This window comes from Dreissena polymorpha, chromosome 1 (genome assembly GCF_020536995.1).
Source record: "Dreissena polymorpha isolate Duluth1 chromosome 1, UMN_Dpol_1.0, whole genome shotgun sequence".
NCBI lineage: Eukaryota > Metazoa > Mollusca > Bivalvia > Myida > Dreissenidae > Dreissena > Dreissena polymorpha.
The window spans coordinates 90,162,149-90,185,421 of record NC_068355.1 but is presented as its reverse complement, the minus strand read 5'-3'; the positions used below and the strand labels follow the sequence as shown (position 1 = coordinate 90,185,421).

The 23,273-nt window shown below is 36.0% G+C and overlaps 1 protein-coding gene across 3 annotated transcripts in view; it reads right to left on the bottom strand.

Moving 5' to 3' along the window:
* Positions 1-330: 330 nt before the first annotated feature.
* LOC127840102 (BCAS3 microtubule associated cell migration factor-like) overlaps positions 331-23,273 on the bottom strand; it is a 51,300-nt gene continuing 28,357 nt past the window's right edge. The window contains exons 20-22 of one of the 3 annotated variants that reach the window (XR_008030414.1): positions 22,889-23,065; positions 3,523-11,256; positions 331-3,357 (exon numbers count right to left, since the gene is read on the bottom strand). Coding sequence is in view for 2 of the 3 variants with exons in the window: in XM_052368536.1 (XP_052224496.1) it covers positions 18,243-21,772; positions 22,889-23,065 (3,707 nt within the window). In the remaining variant the exon portion in view is untranslated. Of the gene's footprint in view, positions 11,257-15,234; positions 21,773-22,888; positions 23,066-23,273 lie in introns of those variants that run through there. The other 2 variants (XM_052368545.1, XM_052368536.1) reach the window with 2 other exon arrangements.

Sequence of the window (23,273 nt, the reverse complement as noted above, 5' to 3'; positions counted from 1 at the left end):
AATATGGTAATGCATGGTTATAGGCATGAATGTTTAATCCAAGAAAAGTATTTTTTCTGACAGTAAAAACTGAATTGACTCAAGACAATAGTTTCATGAAAACTGTTCATCACGTGATCAGACGAACTTATCTATATAAATATACATTTGAAATAATATTGAATAAAACCTTTTGACTTGATCTCGATTGCATCGAAAGTCTAACGCTTATTGAGTACGTTTCGTGCGCACAACCAGTATTTGGTGTATTGAGCGAAAGTCTGAAGAACGCTTCCAGAGAAGTGATCGATCGTCGAAGCATCATTCTCAATGAGAAAGTGTTACTACGACTAAATACACAGCTGCTGTATTTTGAATTTAAAGCAGTTTATTTTAACAAGTATTCTTAATAAGCAACTTTCAGTTAAAAAAAAACAGAAAAAAACAACATATACAAGTCTAGTAGTTAGAGGAACACAAACACCGACGCTTAATTCCACTGTACACATAAACAAGTATTTCTTACCACACATAATGGGTACAATAGAACAGACGGTCACATGAACATGAACTATCATTTATAACATAATTTGTTGGCAATTTATTACGAAATCACATAATGAACGATGCAGTCATTATATTGAATCCGATGTGACCAATCTATTTCAAAAGCCTTTCAAGAACGACAAAGGTATGTGTCGGACACGGACATATACCTTCATTATATACATAGAAGGAATATGCTAAAACTATACAGAAAACAGGGATGCTCCCCTTATATGACCTTGACCCCAGTGACCACAAACCTCAAAAGGTAGAGGTCCATGCAAGGTACCTACGTGCAAAATATGTAAGAGATCGGTAAAATATTGAAGGCGCTATGAAAAACTGTAACCCTAGTGTGACCTTGAGAAAATATATTATTAGCCTCGGTGACCTTGACCCCAGTGACCTCAGACCTCATTAAAAGGTAGAGGTCCATGCAAGGTACCTAAATGCCAAATATGTAAGAGATCGGTAAAATATTAGAAAGCGCTATGAGAAACTGAAACAAAAGTGTGACGGAAACCTTGAGACAATCTATTATTAGCCTCGGTGACCTTGATCTTGACCAAAGTGACCTCAAACCTCATAAAACGGTAGAGGTCCATGCAAGTTACCTTTATGCCAAATATGTAAGAGATCGGTAAAATATTAAGAAACTGTAACAAAAGTGTGACGGAAGGAAGAAAGTAGGGAAGGAAGTAAGGAAGGACAAACTGGCAACTATATGCTCCCCGAAAATTTTCGGGGAGCATACAAATGTCTCACACCATTACCACAACAAACAAAAAACGGACACGGTTAACTTTTTTTGCCCCTCTGCAATATTCAAGGCGGGGCATAACAAATTCAATTCCCTTACATAATGTGTAAGATTTCAAATGCTGTTTAAAATCAAATGCAACTAAACTGTTAGATAAAACAAGCGGGCCAAGATGGCCCTAGTTCGCTCACCTGAGAGGAGTCGGTTCATTCAATCTTTACCTAATGTCAAACATGACCTAGATATTGACCAGACAAACATCCTGGTCAAGTTTCATCATTATTGAACGAAAACTCTGGCGTAGGAAGTGCTTTTGTTTTTGTAAGATTTGAAATGGTGACCTATATTTTGAGTTGACCCCCCACACATCAAACTTTGCTTACAAGGATTTTGTATAATATAATGAAAATTTGGACAATATAAGGGCAATAATTATGGCATTAATTATGTGAATTTACTCATCATCAAACTTGACAGAGATCTCTAGCAACTTTGATAAAGAATGCTTGAGAAATGTGAATGCTAGAGTGTTTACAAACCAAATGTGGACGGACGGACAGCGGACAAAGACCAATCCTAAAACCTCACCTGAGCAATCAGGTGAGCTAAAAAGTGTGTTTCACCGATCTGAGCCATTTTCCAACTTGTCCAAGAAATCAATAAAACCAAAGTATTGACTAAGTTTCGCGATGATTAGGGAAAAAATGTGACTTCTATAATGTTCGATCACAAGGTTTCTCTCTATATAGTCACATAAGGAAAACTGCCCCACCCCACAGGCAGCCATGTTTATTGACCCATCGGGACGATTTGCAAACTCATATATATATATATATATATATATATATATATATATATATATATATATATATATATATATATATATATATATATATATATAAATATATAAAATCTATTCACCAAGTTTCATGATGATTGGGCAAAAAATGTGACTTCTAGAGTGTTCACATGTTTTCACTATATACATATAGAGAAAAATGCCATGTTTTTTCACCGATCTGGACCATTTTTTTTCAATGGACCCAACATGACCAAGTTTCAAACTCGATCGAGATTTCATTGGGACAAATCTTCTGACCAAGTTTCATGAAGATCGGACAATAAATGTGGCCTCTAGAGTGTTTAAGAACAAATGTGGACGGACGGACAAAGACCAGTCACAAAAGCGTACCGTCCTGAGCAATCAGGTGAGCTAAAAACAAGAGCTGTCACAATAGGATGACATATGCCCCCTATAAACGCTTTGATAGAAGTTATAGCATTTTTCGAAACTGAACGCAGATTTCGTAACCTAAACGCGGACCCTAAGTTCAAGGTCAAGGTCACAGGGGTAAAAAATTGTGTGCGTATGGAAAGGCCTTGTCCATATACACATGCATACCAAATATGAAGGTTATATCTCAAAGGACATTGAAGCTATGAGCACTTTCACAACCTAAACACAGATTTCGAAACCTAAACGCGGACCCTAAGTTCAACGTCAAGGTCACAGGGGTAAAACTTTTTGTGCGTATGGAAAGGCCTTGTCCATATATATATGCATACCAAATATGAAGGTTATATCTCAAGGGACAAAGAAGTTATGAGCATTTTTCAAAACCTAAACGCAGATTTCGAAACCTCAACGCGGACCCTAAGTTCAAGGTCAAGGTCACAGGGGAAAAAAATTGTGCGTATGGAAAGGCCATGTCCATATACACATGCATACCAAATATGAAGGTTATATCTCAAGGGACTAAGAAGTTATGAGCATTTTTCGAAACCTAAACACAGATTTTGAAACCTAAACGCGGACCCTATTTCAAGGTCAAGGTCAAAGGGGTAAATTTTTTTGTGCGTATGGAAAGGCCTTGTCCATATACACATGCATACCAAATATGAAGGTTATATCTCAAGAGACATAGAAGTTATGAGCATTTTTCGAAACCTAAACGCAGATTTAGATGGAAAGGCCTTGTCCATATACACATGCATACCAAATATGAAGGTTATATCTCAAGGGACATAGAAGTTATGAGCATTATTCGAAACCTAAACGCAGATTTCGAAACCTAAACGCGGACCCTAAGTTCAAGGTCAAAGTCACAGGGGTTAAAAATTGTGTGCGTATGGAAAGGCCTTGTCCATATACACATGCATACCAAATATGAAGGTTATATCTCAAGGGACATAGAAGTTATGAGCATTTTTCGAAACCTAAACGCAGATTTCGAAACCTTAACGCGAAGACTAAGTTCAAGGTCAAAGTCACAGGGGTTAAAAAAAATGTGCGTATGGAAAGGCCTTGTCCATATACACATGCATACCAAATATGAAGGTTACCGGTATATCTCAAGGGTCATAGAAATTATGAGCATTTTTCGAAACCTTAACGCAGATTTTGAAACCTTAACGAGGACCTTAAGTTCAAGGTCAAGGTCACAGGGCTAAAAAATGTGTGCGTAAGGAAAGGCCTTGTCCATATACACATGCATACCAAATATGAAGGTTATATCTCAAGGGACATAGATATGAGCATTTTTCGAAACCTTAACGCAGATTTTAAAACCTTAACGCGGACTCTAAGTTCAAGGTCAAGGTCACAGGGCTAAAAAAATGTGTGCGTAAGGAAAGGCCTTGTCCATATACACATGCATATCAAATATGAAGGTTATATCTCAAGGGACATAGAAGTTATGAGCATTTTTGGAAACCTAAATGCAAAGTGTGACGGAAAGACGGACAGACGGACAGACAGACAGACGGACGGACAGTCCGATCACTATATGCCCCAAAACATCCAACCTCGAATAACAATTAACACATAAATGAAACACAACTACACTGTATTATTATGAAAACATTAATAATCAAAGGGGAGTAACTACTGTATTCTTAAATGCAATATTTAGAAGAGTTGTCTCACATGTTACATGACCTTAATTCATGATTGTTTGCAAGCCATTTTACTATATAAATTTAAGGAAAACTGCCACGTCCCCCTGGCAACCATGTTTTTCAACAGACCGGAACCATTTTCAAACTTAACTCACGTATCTAGGAAACAAAAGTTCTGATAAAAATTCATGAAAATTTGGCCAAAAATGTGACTTCTAGAGTGTTGACATGTTTTCACTATATACATATAGAGAAAAATGCCCCGCCCACTGGCGACCATGTTTTTTCACCGATCTGGACCATTTTCAAACTCGTCCGAGTATTCAATAAAACCAATTTTTTGACCAACTTTCATGATGATTGGGCAAACATTGTGACTTCCAGAGTGTTTACAAGGTTTCTCTATAGCCAAATAAGGAAAACTGCCCCGCCCACTGGCGGCCATGTTTTTCAACGGACCGGAACCACTTTTGAACTCAACCAACATATCATTTAGACAAACATTTTGACAAAGTTACATGAAGATTGAGCATGAAATGTGACTTCTACAGTGTTTACAAGTTTTTTCTTTTTTTGACCTAGTGACCTAGTTTTTTAACCGGCACGACCCAGTTTCGAATTCGACCGAGATTTCATTGGGACGAAGCTTCTGACCAAGTTTCATGAAGATCGGACAATAAATGTGGCCTCTAGAGTATTTAAGAACAAATGTTAACGGACGGACGGACGGACGACGGACAAAGACCGGTCACAAAAGCTCACCTGAGCAATCAGGTGAGCTAAAATTCATTAAAGAGAGTATGCACGCTTTTTATATGTGTTCAATTGTAATATATTGATAAAAAATATGTTACAATAACACAAAATAGGCAAGAAAAAGTATACATTGAAGACGAATTACATAAAATGCAACAAAGACAAATTAGCACCCCGAGCCGATTGTGACGAAGAAATTTCGTTAATATTTTCCTACAATTACCGAAGCATTCGTCATTTTATTAGGATCGGAGTTAGTTTTCGTGTGTCGTATGCATAGATATCGCTGCAGGAAATAAAAATGATCCGTAAAACAAAATTGTGTCTTTGTGTCGTATGAATTTAGATTCGCATCGTACATGCATGATATACATTCTGTATCTGGCTTATTTCGAATTTTTCGTCACATGTCCTTTTTAACTTTTATTTTAATTTATATTGAAATATATGTTTAAGTTTTTTACACATTTTATATAAATTTATAAATATTTGACAAAATCGTGCATACTCTCTTTAAATGAAAGACATGAAGTCACACCATCTTTAAGTATACAGATAATACAAAATATCCGATTGTTTAAGTCGAAAACGATGACAATGTTCAAAACGCAAATAAAGTGAAAATATCTTGCAGTCAATCGTAAAAAAGCGCAAATTGATATAATATATATATGTAATAACATACACAAATACTCTCTAAAAAAAGTAACTTTAAATGAAGTCATAAACATGAATAACAACAACAATCATGCAAATATAAGTATAACTCCAAATGACTATATAATATGAAATCTATATGTGAACATGATTTTCAAACAGCACATGTAAGTTTAAAAAGTAACAACAAACTTAACTTGGTAACGATATTAATTTACTTAGTGGGCAACCGCTAGATGTTTGTTTCGCACTTAAAATAATAAACTTTGAAAACAGATATTGACACCGCTCAAAAAATTAAACCAAATAATAATTAAATTATATGAACATGAAAAAAACATTTAAACAGGCACATACAACGAAAACGGAACGTCTTTACCAGTAAACTATCAAAACAATACTCACTCGAGATTTCATGCAGTATATTTATTATTGCCTCATTCAAAATGAAATGTTTTGTTTTAGTAATCATATTTCATAATGAAGCTCACCATAGACATTGTTAAATCATATTTCATTAAAAATCAAATAATAAGAAATTTAATTATCGCATCTTAGTATTTACCAGAATAATGATTTGTAAAGAACATATTTTACACAAAAATGTGGCAACATCTCTCGTATGTAAATGATAATAATAATACCCATAGGAGAACGCAATATCGTAGTTGAGAGATTATTCCAACTCGTTTTGTTCATGAACATAAAACAATAAATGTTTTAGTAAAGTTGTCGCACAATGATTTAACTCCGTCAAATTAGTTGAATTGTTCATTTCATATCCATCAAAATTATGGAAAGTGATATAAATTGATTTTTATGACGATGTTTCTTTAATGCGCCTCGTTGTGAGGAACACTATAGGATTACAGCATATGTGTAAAGTGTCATCCCAGATAAGTCAGTGCAGTCCGCACTGGCTAAATACCTTCCGTTCACACTGGATCTTCGTCTATCTCAGCCACGAACAATTCCATAAAAGCGAAGAAAAGTGTCGTCCCATATTATCCTGTGAGGAAAGCACAGGCTTATCTGGGATGAAATTGTAAGAATATGTATTAAGCAAAGTTTTCCTAAGTCGAGCCTCACAAGGCTCAGAATACTGCGTAACAGAATGAATCAAGACGAAATTTATACCGTGTGGGCATGACAGCTTGAACACAATTGCAACTATGAGATCAAACCGAAACAATTTCAAGGACAAAATGTTCGTAAAAGATTAGAAAAAACAACAATTTTTTTTTTCAATCGTTAAAGGAACATAAAATCAAGAGTAATCATTATTATTATAATCATAATAAAAATATTATTATTTAGTTTATGGAGCAAAGTACTAGTTGTAATTTAAAATAAATGTATTTAAAAACCTTGCTATTTACATGTATTTACACCTTTAAGAAAATACTACCCTGTATTGTAGTTGAAGAAAATGACTCACGTTTATTATATTTGAAGACAAGAAGACCTGGATGGCCCAAAGTCGCTCACATGAGTTACAAAGGAACTGATATGACTGTTCTCTATGAAGCCCATGATATCATTTGAACCAATTTTCTGACCAAGATTCTTTAAAGATTGAACTATTAATGTGACTTTGAGAGGGAAAACAAGGTTTTACTATAGTCGTATAAGATTGTCGGCCATGCTTTTCAACAGACCGGAACCATTTTCGAACAAATCAGAGATATCATTACAAAAAATGTTTAGACCAAGTTCAACTAGAGCTTTACCACACACGTGACGTATACTTCCACATGCTGCATCGACACAGAATATTTTGCATGCTTTCTTCACAAAACAAGAGAAGCTAATTTTGGGCGATTTTTAAGAATTATTATGCCATTATCATGTATAGCCATTTTGACCTTGACCTCTTGAATTCTTTCGCATGACACGCCGTCCAATTAATGTGAACAAAATTAATGTACAGAGTCATTTTTAAATCTCACAATGAATGACTTAGTTATGGCCCGGACAAGCTCATGTATGGCCATTTTTGACTTTTGAACTCAATGTGTGACCTTGACCTTGGAGAAATCCACATAATTTTTTCGCATGACACACCGTCCAATGATTGTGAACAAAATTAATATGTACCGAGTAATTTCAATATATCACAATGAATGGCATAGTTATGGCCAGGACAAGATCATTTATGTCCATTTTTGACCTTTGAACTCAAAGTATGACCTTGACGTTACAGATATCGACGTAATCCTTTCGCATGACACACCGCCCAACGATGGTGAACAAATGTGCCAAATGATTTTAAAATCTCACAATGAACGACATTGTTATGGCCCGGACAAGGTCATTTATGGCCATTTTTGACCTTTGAACTCAAAGTGTGACCTTGACCTTGGGGATATCGACGTAATTCATTTGCATGACACACCGTCAAATGATGGTGAACAAATAAGCCAAATGATTTTAAAATCTCACAATGAACGACATAGTTATGGCATAGTTATGGCCCGGACAAACTCATTTATGGCCATTTTTGACCTTTGAACTCAAAGTGTGACCTTTATCTAAAGATATCGACGTAATTCGTTCGCATGACACACCGTCCAATGATGGTGAACAAATGTGCTAAATGATATTTAAGTCTCACAATAAATGACAAAGTTATGGCCCGGACAAGCTCATTCATGGGCAACTCCAAGAGTGACCTTGACCTTGGGGATATCGACGTTCTTCTTTCGCATGACACACCGTCCCATGATGGTCAACATATGTACCAAGTCATTTTAAAATCTAACGATACATCACGTAGGTATGGTCCGGACAAACTTTCGGTTTAAAAGTGACCCCGTGACCTAGTTTTTGATTCGGCATGACCCATATTCAAACTTGACCTAGACATCATCTAGATACAACTTTTGACCAAGTTTGGTGAAGACCTGATAACATTTTCGGGACTAACCGACCGATCAACCGACAAAGTGACTCCTTTATAGCCCCCATTAGCATTGGTAATGGGGATATAATAAAGACTGGACTATAAATGTGACCAAGAATGTTAACAAGGTTTTACTATAACAATATAAGGACAAATGCCCCGCCCCTAGCGGTCATGTTTTTATACAAACCAACACCATTTTCGAACTCATCCAAGATATGATTAGAACAAATATTCTGACCAGGTTTTAGGAAGATTGGGCAATAAATGTGATTTCTATAGTGTTAACAGGGTTTTACTATAGCCATTAAAGGAAAATTGCCCCTGCCCCCAGGCGGCCATGTTTTTCAACCAACCGGAACCATTTTAAAACTCATCCAAGATATTATTGAGACAAATTTTATGACCAAGTTTCACGAAGATCGGACAATTAATGTGGCATCTAGAGTGTTGGTTGGCACGGTTTAAAAACAGCCATATATGGAAAGATTCCCTAACCCATTGCGGCCATGTTTTTCAACCAAGCGGAATCATTTTAAAACTCGGCCAATATATCATTGAGACAAATATTATGACCAAGTTTCATGAAGATCGGACGATAAATGTGGCCTCTAGAGTGTTAACAAGGTTTTACTATAGCCATATAGGAAAAAGTATGCCCCCACACACACTTACGGCCATGTTTTTCAAGCAACTTGACCCATTTTCGAAGTCTTCCAATATATCATTGGGACAAATCTTCTGACCAAGTTTCATGATGATGGGAAATAAATGTTCCCTAAATTGTTTTAACAAGGTTTTACTATAGCCATCTAAGGAAAAATGTCCAGCACACTGGCGGCCATGTTTTTCAACAGAACAGAACCATTTTCGAAATCATCCAATATATCATTAGAACATATGTTTTGACCAAGTTTCATGAAGATCAGACAATAAATGAGGCCTCTAGAGTGTTAACAAGGTTTAACTATAGCCATATGAAGCCATATAAGGAAAAATGTCCCGTCCTCTGGCGGCAATCTTTTTCAAACAACTGGAACCATTTTAAACTTGTCCAAGGTATCATCGCCGCACAACGCACGACGGACAAAAAGCGATTTAAAAAGCTCACCATAAGCACATTGTGCTAAGGTGAGCTCAAAATGCCATCGCCCCTTGGCGGCCATGTTTTTCAACCAACTGCAACAATTTTCAAACCAGCAAAGATATAATTGGTACAAATCTTCTGACCAAGTTTCTTCAAGATCGGGCAATAAATGTTGCCTCTAGAGTGTTAACAAAGTTTTACTGAAGCCAAAGAAGGAAAAATGACCGGCCCCCTAGTGTACATGTTTTTCGACCAGCAGGAAACATTTTCGAGCTCATCCAAGATATCATTAGGATAAATGTTCTACGAAGTTTCATAATGATCGGACAAAATATGTGGCCTATATAGTGTCAACAATGTTTTACTATAGCCATATTATTAAAAATGCCCCGCCCTGTGGCGGCCATGTTTTTCAACCAACCGGAACCATTTTTGAACTCGTCCTAGATATCAGTGGCACAAATCTTCTGAACAAATGTAATGAAGATCGGACAATAAATGTAGCCTCTAGAGTGTTAACAAGGCAAATTTTGACGCCGCACGACGGACAAAAATCGATCACAAAAGCTGACCATGAGCATATTGTGCTCAAGTGAGCTAAACAGTTTTTGAAAAAATATAAATGTGCTTTTTCACTCGAGATGGTAGAAAATGTATTATGTCTCTAATCATTCGTGAAATTATATCGAAAACATGGAACATCCTCTTTATAACTCCGATTAAAATAACTTCATCAGAAACCTAATCAACGTCCTTCCAAAACAAGATTGAAGTGATCGCTTATTAGAAACATACTTTAGACTCTTATGATGTTATGTTGAAATTGGTCCTCGCAATAATTATAAACTGATACACCAAGACCCATCATCTTAGTGTTTTACATGGACAAACGCATCTCATAGTTTTTTCAAACCATAACCCCAAGCGTTTGAAAATGAACATTTGAAAGCTTTAACTTATACAGAAAAACATAATCATCACAATTAAAATGAGCATCAGATCACGGGCGTCCGTGAACGTGCACTGAACAACTATACATAATTTAAGTGTATTTTAACCTATTCTTGACAATTACATTTTAGTGTCTATTCACTCAGGTTCTTTTCGTGACACCGACTTGCTTCGACGCTCATTTCTTCCTGTCGCAAGAATTTCAATGTATTTTAATGATTTCAAAGTTAACAACTGTGTTCTATATAAAGTCAAATCTTGATTGACCTCAGTGCAAGAGGCGATAGCTTAACAAAACTGCGTGGAATGCATAATTCAATTTGTGTTACGTATGTTGTACGTTACTCTAGATCAATTCCGACGCCAGACGCTCCCGTCGGTGATCTGTGTGATTTTCAGTTCTTTATAAAGATCATGTATTTTGATTTAACAATAGATCTAAGAAATTCATGGCCGATTTAAGTTACACCAATCGTCTCGCTAGTCTACTGATAACCACTTGCACATGGAAACTGACGGTTGTCCACCGGATAAGCCCAATCGCGACGTCAGCTCGTGACTCCTGGACGCGCGGACATCCGGATCAGCTTGAGTCGATGGACTCGGGTCCTAAGGAGAATACGTTGTCGGCTATGAGAGTTTCCTGTGCGCGCATGGGAAGCAGGCCGCAGCTAGAGCCAGAACTCGAGCTCAGGTTCTCGTTACTGCTGCCGAACAGGTCTGCAAAACAGAATTCTATATAACCAATGTGCAATTAAGAGCTGATTAACCGGTAAGCCGTGGAATTCGAGGAACTAACGTGCGCGTGATTCAAGGACTCCAAAACTAAAATAAGTGTTGCGTCAAGTGAAAGGGTACATACTATTTATATGCAATATGGAGCCGGGGCGTAACATTCGGACCACACATTTTAACACACAAAATTCAATTAAACGCACCAAAATTGAATGGAAGGCATCGCACTTGCCACCTCTTGTGTACATTGTGTGTAAAATGTTACAAATACAAACACAGGACGACCGTCTGTTTGTACCGGCGCCATAATACCTTTGTTTCGATAATTGTGTAAAGGTTCATGTTTTTAGAACGGCAAATTTCGAACGTTTACTGTTGAAAAAATCTTTAGAAAAATACTCACTCAAGTACAAAGAAGTTTCCATTTTTGAATATCATATACCAATATGTATATGGGAATTTCCATTTTGTTTCAACAATATTTGCAATACGAACAAAAACAAGTCGTGTCCCAGTCAGTACTTTTAATAAATTATCCATATGTAATTTTAGTTGATTCATATAACATTTTTACGTTTTCCTATTTATTTTTTTATCATAATTATGGCTATGTTCCAATTACATACGTAAATAAAAATACACATCCGCCCGGAACTCAGAATATTCAATAAATAAATTGTATCACAAAATATGAAGGTTTACGCAAAAAAATAAAATCTGAATTAAGGGCAAACGCATGGAAATATGCATTCTGTTAAAGTGCAATGTGTGTATGTAGAACCAATTCAAATGCATTATACCAAAAATCAGGCAGAACGCTAATTTCAGTAGAATCCGAAAACGTTAACGTCGACTTTGGCCACCACTCGTTTTTCAATCCATGACGCCAATCAAGTTCAAATTTGTACAGTTAATCCCAGAAGAAAATGTGAGCAAATATATTCAGCGCTCTTACGAGACAAAAATCTTTGCGCGACGCATTCAGGCGAATGTTAAGAAATAAAAGTCTTATTCACAGTGATTATCGCGTCAATACATATATTCCCATCAAAATTCGCGGAAAGATCTTAAATGATCCGCAGTAGACTGGAGTAGCCACGAGAAGAGATAAGAGCAGCCGATGTATTGATAAGTGACATGCAATTTTGGCATAAACAGGCATCAGATTATTGTCATGTCGTCTTTAATGTGGTGAACAACTCTGAATAATGTATCTGACATCTTCAATTTGTCGTCTGTCGTCTTTTCGTGCCAGGTTTCATCATAAATATAGGAAATTAGGATGCGGGAGAGTTAGCTACCGGGGACCCGAGCCTTATAGCGACATAAAACTGCGGTTAACATCGTTTTCATTAGCGTCAAATCTTGCGGGGAATCTAGCAAACGATCTCCGGCTACTTGCGGAACGATGCATGATTCTTGGACACACAATTATATTCATTTTGGATTTTGATCCGTTTTGTTAAAGGCTTTTTACTGTAGATTCTTCGATTCATTAAATAAAAATAATTCTTGTAAATAAAACGCCAAAAGGTCGAGTTATCTAAATGCACTTCATTCCAAGTATATGCATTTTTACGTTTCATGTTTGGTAGGAACTTGAAATGCAGTAGCATTTTACATAAATATCTCACCATGTGTATGATAAAAGTATGAATGCATGGTGTTATCTCCATAGTTTACCAAACAATCTATGTATGTTAAAATTAGCATTAACGTTGTTGTGCGTGTAATTCTCTGTAGTAAAGCTTATAAAGCATTATGTTCTTTATGCAAGCAAGTACTAAAAACTAGAGTGTTAACAAGGCAAAATATGACCTTTCACCACTCAAAATGTTCAGCTCCAGGAGATACACATGCATGCCAAATATCAAGTTGCTATCTTCAATATTTAAAAAAACTATGGCCAATGTTAAAGTTTTCGGACGGACGGAATATTTGACATTTGACCTTGAAAGATGATCTTGACCTTCACCTTTCACCATTCAAAATGTTCAGCTCCTGGAGATACACACGCATGTCAAATACCAAGTTGCTATCTTCGATAGTGAAAAAGTTATGGTCAATGTTTAAGTTTTCGGACGGAATATTTGACATTTGACCTTGAAGGATGACCTTGACCTTTCACCACTCAAAATGTTCAGCTCCAGGAGATACACATGCATGCCAAATATCAAGTTGCTATCTTCAAAAGTGAAAAGGTTATGGCCAATGTTTAAGTTTTCGGACGAACGGACAGACGCCATATATTAGACATTTGACCTTGAAGGATGACCTTGACCTTTAACTTTCACCACTCAAAATTAGCACCTCCATGAGATGCACATGCATGCCAAATATCAAGTTGCTATGTTAAATATTAAAAAAAGTTATGACCATTAAATTTTTCAGACGGACGGACGGACTGACATACTGACTGACGGACAGTTCAACCGCTATATGCCACCCTACCGGAGGCATAAAAATACTCTTTGACTATGACACTCAATGGCAATATTTAAATTCATTACACACATATATAAAAATATTAATTGATTTGCTGTTGAAATTTCGCTGATTTTTCGTCTGTGTTGGTCTGTCGCCGAAGTATTAGCCAAACTCTTGCGCAACTCAGCTTTTCCATCATAACCGAGCACACCCGATATAAATCAGAACAAAATGCGGTAATAAATTCAGGAGATTAGCGTCGCCTCAACTTAGTATCGTGTTCCAGAGTTAGCTAAACTTACAGGCTTAACTGAAAAGACCGCCGTGCTTTCAACACAGAGAAGGATTGACAGAAAAGACAGTCGTAATTAAGATGTACGCATCGTTAATGGAGCCAGAAGACGGAAAAATGACAGGCAAGATTTGTGCTGCCGGTGGTGATGTATAGATTATGAAGTTGTAAGAGTCGCTCTTCAAGCGAAATGGATGCTATCTAATCCAACGGGAGGTTTCATGGAATAACAATATGATTAATGATTGGGATGTTATATGGCGACATTATTGGCAGAATACATGGTATGTACAGGATATTTAAAGATACAAAAATACGACATTCTGAAGTTATTCATGTTTATAAAAGAGTTAACCGTTTGCGTACACGGGCATTTCCCACTCATTTACTACTTCTTGCTTTCAACAAACTACATTACTGCTAAATGTTTACATGGAAGTAAAGAAATATAATAAACAAATGAAACAGTTTTACGTGAACGCGAAGATGCAACGCACATGGGAACATTTTTATGCGGCCAATGCTACGTTCGCATGCCGTTTTTTATGACAACATTGCTAAAACTCTTCACAGGAGACATTAAGAAACATGGAAATATCAGATCAATAGGTGAATATTTTGTTTTTACTCTTACACTTGGTCAGAATTTAACAAACGTTTGGCTCAAGTATAACTATTTGTATTTGCACTAGTATGAACAAACACCACCAGTTTACATCAGTTTATAGAGTAAGGGAGAGAACACCTCCTAAAGCTTGTAAGAAGCGAATGCGCACTCGTGTAAGAAGTTAACAACCTTCTATGTACATTTTTTGTTTTTAATCTGTCTTGAAGATCTGTGTGTGAAAAATATCACGAAGCAATGTAATGCGTATTTATCGTTTAGCGTGTGTTAAATGATATTTTTTAATCAAGATAGTGTGTGAGCAATTGCATTCTAACAGCTTTGGTACAAAAATGTTTACAGACGGTTAAGTCAATAGACCGGATAGTTAGGGTTCATTTGGAAAATAATGGGTTTTCTTGGTCCTGTTCTGATGCACATTTCTGATAAATTAACCAAATAAAGGTGCATAACGTGTTATCGATGAATGCCATATTACTTAAAAAAATGTAATAGGTAAAAGGTTGAAATACGGCGTTCGGTTTGTATCAAATGCACAAACGCTCAGATACATCTTAGCTATCTTGATGAAAACTATACCGATGACATGTTCGATTTCATGCAATTAAACTGAAAACGATTCGGAAACCACAGATGTATATTTGCAATAAAACTTAGTACATTCTAAACAACTTGTATACAATGGCAAGAATATTCAATGACTAAGATGACAACGCCACAAAGCTTCAAAATAAATTAAGTTCTTAAAGAAATATAAAGAAATAAAGAAGAATCAAATATTCAGTTAGTATTCCAATATTAAGAAAACAATATTTAAAGATTAAGATAGCTAAAATAGAATTTCAAAAAACAAGTATTTTATCTGTTTTCATTGCAATACAATTTCTTGACGAGCCTATTACAAAACACTAATTCATGTACAATACATAAAATGAATGCAATCAAATCGCGGATTTTTACTTAAACTTTCGGATTTTGCTGTAACTCTGTCTTAAATAAATGCAAACAACTATAAAACAATAAACAATGCACATCTAAACAACAACACCCACACACATAACACATATAAAACATAAGTTTTGTTTACAAACCCTAATGTACAATACACCAAGCCGGATTTCGCTTTCAATATTAAACCGGATTGGATTTCGTTTACATTAATAACAATATGACCAATGTAAATTGAATATTTCACAACATTACTTCATATGTAATAATGGTATAAATCGAAAATACTGAATGAGATTCTAAATATAGCATCTTGGCGTGACAGAACATGTTCCGTCATGCACATATCGCTTGCATCGTAATCGTTTAATTAACTACCTGTACATTTATAACAAAACGTGCTAGCAAACAGTTACGCTGCATTTGCGACCCACTTGAACTGTAATATGTACGACGTTGGGATCATGTCACGTAAGATGAGCAATTTGAAAACATGGCTTGAATTGTTGGAATATCAACAACCAAAGTATAAGATACAAGCAAACGTGGAGTTTAAAATTAATGTATATAAATAATTGATGAGCCACCCAAACTTATTTTTTTTTAATAGTTTGAACTTAGTACAGTTAAGTGGCATAGATAAATAAAACTCGATAATTTATTACCGAGAAAATACAATTTCAAAATGGATTCTGAAAATTACACCCGAAGGCAGAAATTAACATTACGACTCACATGATTTTTTTCAGACAGAAGAAACCATGCCAATAGAACATATACATATTGTGATGTCATCATGTACACTTGACCTGCATTACAAAATAAATTTTGTGTCAAAATATTGGCACTCGTTTAAAGGGGCCTTTTCACGCTTTGGTAAATTGACAAAATTGAAAAAAAAATGTTTGAGATTCGCACATTTTCCTTGAAGTTATGATATTTGTGAAGAAACAGTAATACTGAACATTTACCATGCTCTAAAATATCCATTATGTGCATCTTTTGACGATTTAAAAACCTGAAAATTGTAAAGCGTTGCAACGCGAAACGATTGAATAATTTGGAGAATTATGTTGTTGTCGTGGTATTTTTTCATACTACATGGATTGCATATATAAAGTGAAAAATACGTAAATCATGTTATGAGAGCATATGGTCTAGTGGATAGAGCGGTAGTCTTATGCTACATGGCTCCAGGGGGTCAGTCGTTCGAGCCCCGTTAAGGGTTACTTTTTTTTTAAATTCTATATAAATTTGTATTCTTGCTTTTAATGGAGATTTTTAGACGCAATTTTAACATTTATCGATATAAAGCATTTAATGAAAAACTTCAAAACATGCCAAAATCTGTGAAAAGGCCCCTTTAAAGTCTTTATATTGTTTAACCATTATATAGTCCGCAAAGGCTAGTTAGGGACGACACTTCGCTGTTATGGTATTTTTCGTCTAAGGGAACTATCTTCTTATCTTAATCAAGTTTAGGCGGAGAGTGTCATCCCAGACTGTCATGCGCGAACTGCACATGCTAATCTGGGACGACACTTAAGGCACATGCATTAAGCCTAGTTTTCCCAGAAGAGCCTCATTTAAACAACTAATTTTATAAACAGTAAATACGAGTTTGACCATAGTAGAAATTAGACTAATACACACAAAACATACAATGAATTCATCAGTTTTACATGGAGTCCAGCTAACCGTAATTTAACAACACAAATCTAAAGTATCGAATTGAGGAAATGTAAACACACTTACATTCATCTGCTATAAGAAATGCTCAGTGTGGATCACATTCTTGCACAATGCATATAAAACCGCACAAAGGCAGTGTTATGCAGCAGTGTATTCATTAAACAGGTGTAAAGAACCTGAACAAATATTTTCAAATAAAAATTATGCATAGGGTCATAATACGCACCAATATGTGAAAAATTGTGTAAACTCATATGTATAATATCAACCTAAAATCAAAAATTTACATTTGAAATAATAAAATTTAATAAATAGCTTAACCTAGGACAAAACAAGAATTCACGGCACACAATTCCACTTTGACCTCGTTTTGAACTAGCTATTAATATACACATAAAAAGTATGCCCTTGCTCTTAACAGAAACAAGACATGGATAAAATAATAAATAAAATACATCAGATATATAAGCAGTTCTACGTTATGAGATTTTCCGATATTGTCCGATAAAGTAATCGTAAAACAATACAAGAATTGATCTGTACTTAATGATCAATTAAAGCCCGCATTTATTAGTTCACACCCATCATTTTAGAAGCCACTGTAACTGTTAACATTACGGCAGAAGCCAACGTATTGTAAAGTATTGCAAAACCAAGCAATACATATATTTTTTTGTAAATTCGTTTCCCAAGATTGGGGATTCGAAACAAGCACACTAAAATAGCAAATAAAAAATCCCAGAATTAAATTCAGAGCATGTAATGCAATGAAAAAATATATTACCAACTGGTAAACTTCTACAGCCTCCTTCAATTATATTTAAATAATTACTTTATCAGCTATTGAACATTTTTCAGGTACTACTTGCACACATAAAACTAAATACATAATGCGACAAACCTTTGGTATAAATTACAGTGTGCATGTGTACCCAATAGTGTGAATTCTTTGAGATTTTGTGCGAACGAAAATATGTAGATTGTCCACTATTTTCTACTCTTCCTTTTCTTCTTTTTGTTTTTAGCTGAATTCTTAACATTAACACTTCCAGTGACTTCTTTTTCCTCGGAACTCCTATTTGACCCACTTGACGATTCATTGGATCCTTCGATTACACCTACATTGCTTATGCCAATGCTCTCTGGTATTTGCTTTTTGTCTTCATTCAGCGTGTCATTGTTTTCTTCAGTAAGCTCCTTTTCTCTCGAATTCGTTCCAGATTTTGAGACAAGTGTTAACCTCGAAAGATCGCTTTCAACACACGAATCCGTCTCAACATCATCACCCATTTTTGTTTCATCGTGGTATGTTTCTATACTTTCTTCGGACAAAGTGTATTCAAGATTGGTCAGACTATCACTGTGGAAGGGTTGAGACATTCCAATTTTTTCCCAAGCAGATGGGTCGTCTTCGGCAGTTTCATACTTCGAATCACCTTCAGAATCATTACTTTTACTGCAGTCTCTAGCTTCTTCAAAATCTTCGTCTTTCTCCAGACTGTCAGACATATCTTTTTCTGGTGAACTACTGTTTCGATTAATGAAATCTCTCTTCGGTGATTCTTTGTAATTTTCATGAATATTTACTTCTGAAACATGAGGGTTTAAGGTATTAATTGCACTCTCGGTAGTTTCCTTTTTGTTATCTGTTTTACTTTGCACCAATGAGTACATCCAATCACCATCATTAGGTATGGTGTGTTTACAGCCTTCACGTTTCCCATCAATATCTTCATCAAGCTTATTGGTCTGTTTCTTCTCAGCACCTTCATGTATTTTAGCATCAGCATCAGCTATGGTGGGGTTTTGTTTTGCATCTGTCCTACAGGTCTGGCGAATTTCTTTAGTTTTCTTTCTAGACTTCTTTTTCTGAACAGTAAACTCATTATTTGTTTTTTCTTTTACATTTACGTCTTCACCACTAACTGGTGCGTTAACTGTCTCTTGGTCATCAAGAATTGTGTTTGGAGTTGCGGGTTCTGGCACTTGGACTGAGTATTCTGGCATCCCTTCGACTGAAATGACGTTTAATTGCTTCTGATGATCAAGTTTATCTTTTTCATTATTTACATGTTTAATATTGTCTGGCTTTGTTTGACAATTCGAATCTTTAACATCAATATCTACACAATGCTTCTCTAGTTTCTGTCCTGCATTTCCAGTTGCAGATTGATTAAAGATACCAGTTTCATTCACATGTGGCTGAGAACTGCTCTGGTATTTTTGTTTGACTACATCAAAGTTGCCTGTCTCAATATTTTGGAACTTTCTGCCGTTCTTCTGCTTCCCATTACGTGCATGCAAAGCAACTGCATCATTACCTTCGCTACTAGATGCCACTTCTGAATTATCAGACACCGCTTCTATTTGTGCATCAACTCCTTTTCCATTCAGCACTAAATGTGTACCTACTGTATTCTGTGTTTCTTTTTCTGCGAGCCTATCTCCCATGGTTTCTTCTTGTGAGTTGACAATACATGGACTATCTACCTGTGAATGTATTTTCGCATCATGTTTCTTTGGGGTCTTTTGATCTTTCTGATTCTTAATCTTTCCGCACATTTGATTAGTGTTGAGGGCTACGGCTGACACTTTAGTTTCTAATGACACTGGTCTATGTGTTGTAATTTCTGTAGTAATGTTCATCGTCGAAACATCTTCAGTATCAGATAATGTTGCGGTTTCAAAAGTTTTATATGGTTTCTTTTTAGACGCATAGTCATCTTCTACAGACACTTCTGGAACGTCAGCAGGTTTTGTCTGTGTTTTTCCTGTTTTGTCGTTACCATTTGGACTATTTTTCAGTTTTTCAGTATGCATGTTAGAATTGATTATATCATAACATACTTCTGTCCTATTTTTCTTTTGTTCAGTTTGCAGTTTATCAGACTGTTCTTCCTTTTCAAATTTACTAACCCCATCTGTTTCACACTTCACTTCTAACAATTTAAACGTATCTTGGATCATATAAATTGGTTTATTTTTCTTACCCTTTCGGTTCTTCACTTTGCTAAAATCATCTTCCAGGTAAGACTCTGGTTTTGTGAATTGTTCTATAGCTTCAGGTTGTTCCTGAAGGTTTTTGGAATCAGTTTGTCCAGAATCTTTAGTTGCAAGTTGATGTTTTAGTTCTGCTGGATTACCTTTTTTTCCAGAAACATCTCTATGATCGTTTTCATTCTCTTTTACAATTATAGATAATTCTGCTTTTACAAGATCAACCTCAGTAATAGTTTCAGACATTTTGTCCTTTTCTTCAATTGAAGATCTTTCACATAGGTTCTCATTAGATTCATGTTTAATTCTAGCATCTAAAGAGCTCTTCTGAACATTAAGGTTATTTGGGCCTTCTTCTTTATCCTCTAATAATGGTACAAGGTCAGGACTATTATTTTTTCTATATTTCCTTTTATTTTGTTTACCGTTCTTCTTTTCCCTTTTCCCATTTTGATGCAATTCTAGATTAGATTTAGATATATTTTGATCTTTAACAGTCACTGGAGAATCAGTAGTTAGTGTGTCAAAACATGATTTATCATCAACTTTACTCTTCTGCGGTTCTGCATGCTTTATTGAACTGCTGTCACACTTAACTTTCATGGTAACAGTAGCTGCAGTAGCAGTAGCTGCATTACTGTCAACAGCAGGCAAACAAAGAACAGGGATGTCCTCACTTTCATCTATAACTGGCATCGTTTCTGCGGATGTGGCAATAAGCACATTATCTGTTTTGGTATCAGTATGAGATGATCCACCTAGTGTTACAATATTTGTGTCTTGGCTTATTTCATAATCAATGTTTGATGCTTTCAGACTATTCACTGTAGAGTTTTCAGATTTGTTAGATATTTCCAATGTCTTTTTGGCTTTACGCTTCCCTTGACTCTTCCCATTTATGGGTGCTGATGTTTGGCTTGGATTTGGTTTTTGGACCTTTGCATCATTTGGTATATTCTTATGGCTACTAGTAACATCAATGCTATCTGTATTTGCAACTTGACTGGAATTTGATTGAAAAACCTTTGGAACTGGTGACTTTGGTATGTTTGTTGCAATTTGGGTATTAGATCTGCCATTTTTAGATGTATTCTTTTTCTCTGAGTCATTGCTCAAATTCACATTGACAGATTCACACTGCTTAAGATGTGTAACGGGCGTTTCTGTCGAATTCAATTTTTTTTCCTTAACAGTATTGTTTTCTAATATATGTAACCCAGCCATTTTATTTCCAGGTTCAACATTAACAACAACAGCATGCTGCAAAGACTTTTGCAATTTGTTTGCTTTAGATATGCCCACACCAGTAGTAATGCTTAAACTTTTGTTATTTAAAACTTGTTTATCACACAACTCAGTTCCACTTAGCTTTGGTTTCACTTGCGAGTTCACTGAAGCATTCATGCTCAAATCAGGTTTTTCACACTGCTGCCTTTTCTGCACTGATGCCGCTTTTTCCTCCATATGTCCAGAAGTCCCTTGCTTTGCCTCATCTCTCCTAATACTTGATCTTGCAGATTCTAGTGTCAAATAAAGGCTCACATCAGGATCGTAAATGGGTACAGGATGTAATGTAGGGGAGGGATATAAGGTTGAGGTGAAGAGGAAGTTAGCACACTATTTTGTTTTCCAATGCCTCATCCTAAGCTTTTAGTATCCTTTTAAGTCACTGGCAGGTTGTTAGCTGGGGTGTTTCTGTTAACTATTGAAAGATTGTGAGATCACTTTTTAATTGTTGTAAAGTTACAATTGGCTGTGAGTGATGTGACCACTTCTTTGTCCCTATAGCATTTGTACATCAAACGCTGGAATGTTAGATTGTGCTACTACCAAAGCATGCAAAATTGCCAATACCACCACGAGACCGTACACATATGCACATAAATGCATGTTAAACAAAGGAACTGTTTATAATAAATTTAACATTAACCTAATAAAATAAAATACACCATATATACATATAAGCACCTTAACTAAGATATATATATTTCATCTTGTCACCTTAGTTCAACAACTCAACACCTATAAGAGAAATATAAAAACTTCGTCCAGAACTAATGAAACAAAAAAGGGGCTGCCCTGGTGTACTGCGTATGGCCTAAAACTAGCAAATAGGAGGTCCCCACTCGGAGAGCATTCTTCCCCCCCCCCCCACCCCCCAAATAAAAACAACCAAAAAACCTGATTTTACAATATCTCAATTAGCCTGAGGCTTTCAATACCTTTAGATTAAAAAAAGGTTTGAACTAATTAAAAAAGACAAGCAAAAAACTAAAAGCACCTTTAGATAGATCTGGAACGTGTTGTTTATTCTGGTATTGTTCTTGAACTAAGTTGACCATTTATGGAGCCTAGTTTTGGGAAAACTGGGCTTAATGCATGTGCATAAAGTGTTGACCCAGATTAGTCTGTACAGTATGCACAGGCTCATCAGGGCATTCCTTTCCACTTTAAATGAATTTTTGTTTAAAGCAAGTCTCGTTTGACTGAAAATCAAGTCTAGGCAGAAAGTGTCGTCCAGAATAAGCCTGTTTGGAGTGCACAGGCTAATCTTGGACGACACTTAAGGCACATGCATTAAGCCTAGTTTGCAAGAACGAGGCACAATGTATTACAGTAAATAAAGGCTCACTCACCATGCTGTCTGAGCGAGAGTTTCTCCATGTCCTTAATGGGTGACTCTGTCATAGCGTCTGCTATCTCCTTCAGGCAGTCTTCCTCCAGGTCAATACTGCAGCGAGGCTGCTTGGCAACAGTGGACTCAGTCCAGTTGCTGTACACGTCAAGTAGGTATGGAGACTGGTCAAAACTGCCTGAAATTGTTTGCAAAAGGATGTCAAAAACTTAACCCTATCCCACTCAGAATCAACGTGAAAATGGCTATATGAAACCGGCATACAATCAGAACAACCTGGGAGTTACGCACAGTCTGTTCGGGTTTATGGTGTTTGCAGTTCATCAGTTTCTAATGATTGGAAATGAAAGCTTTAAAACTTGAATATATCAAGAAAGGTCTAAATC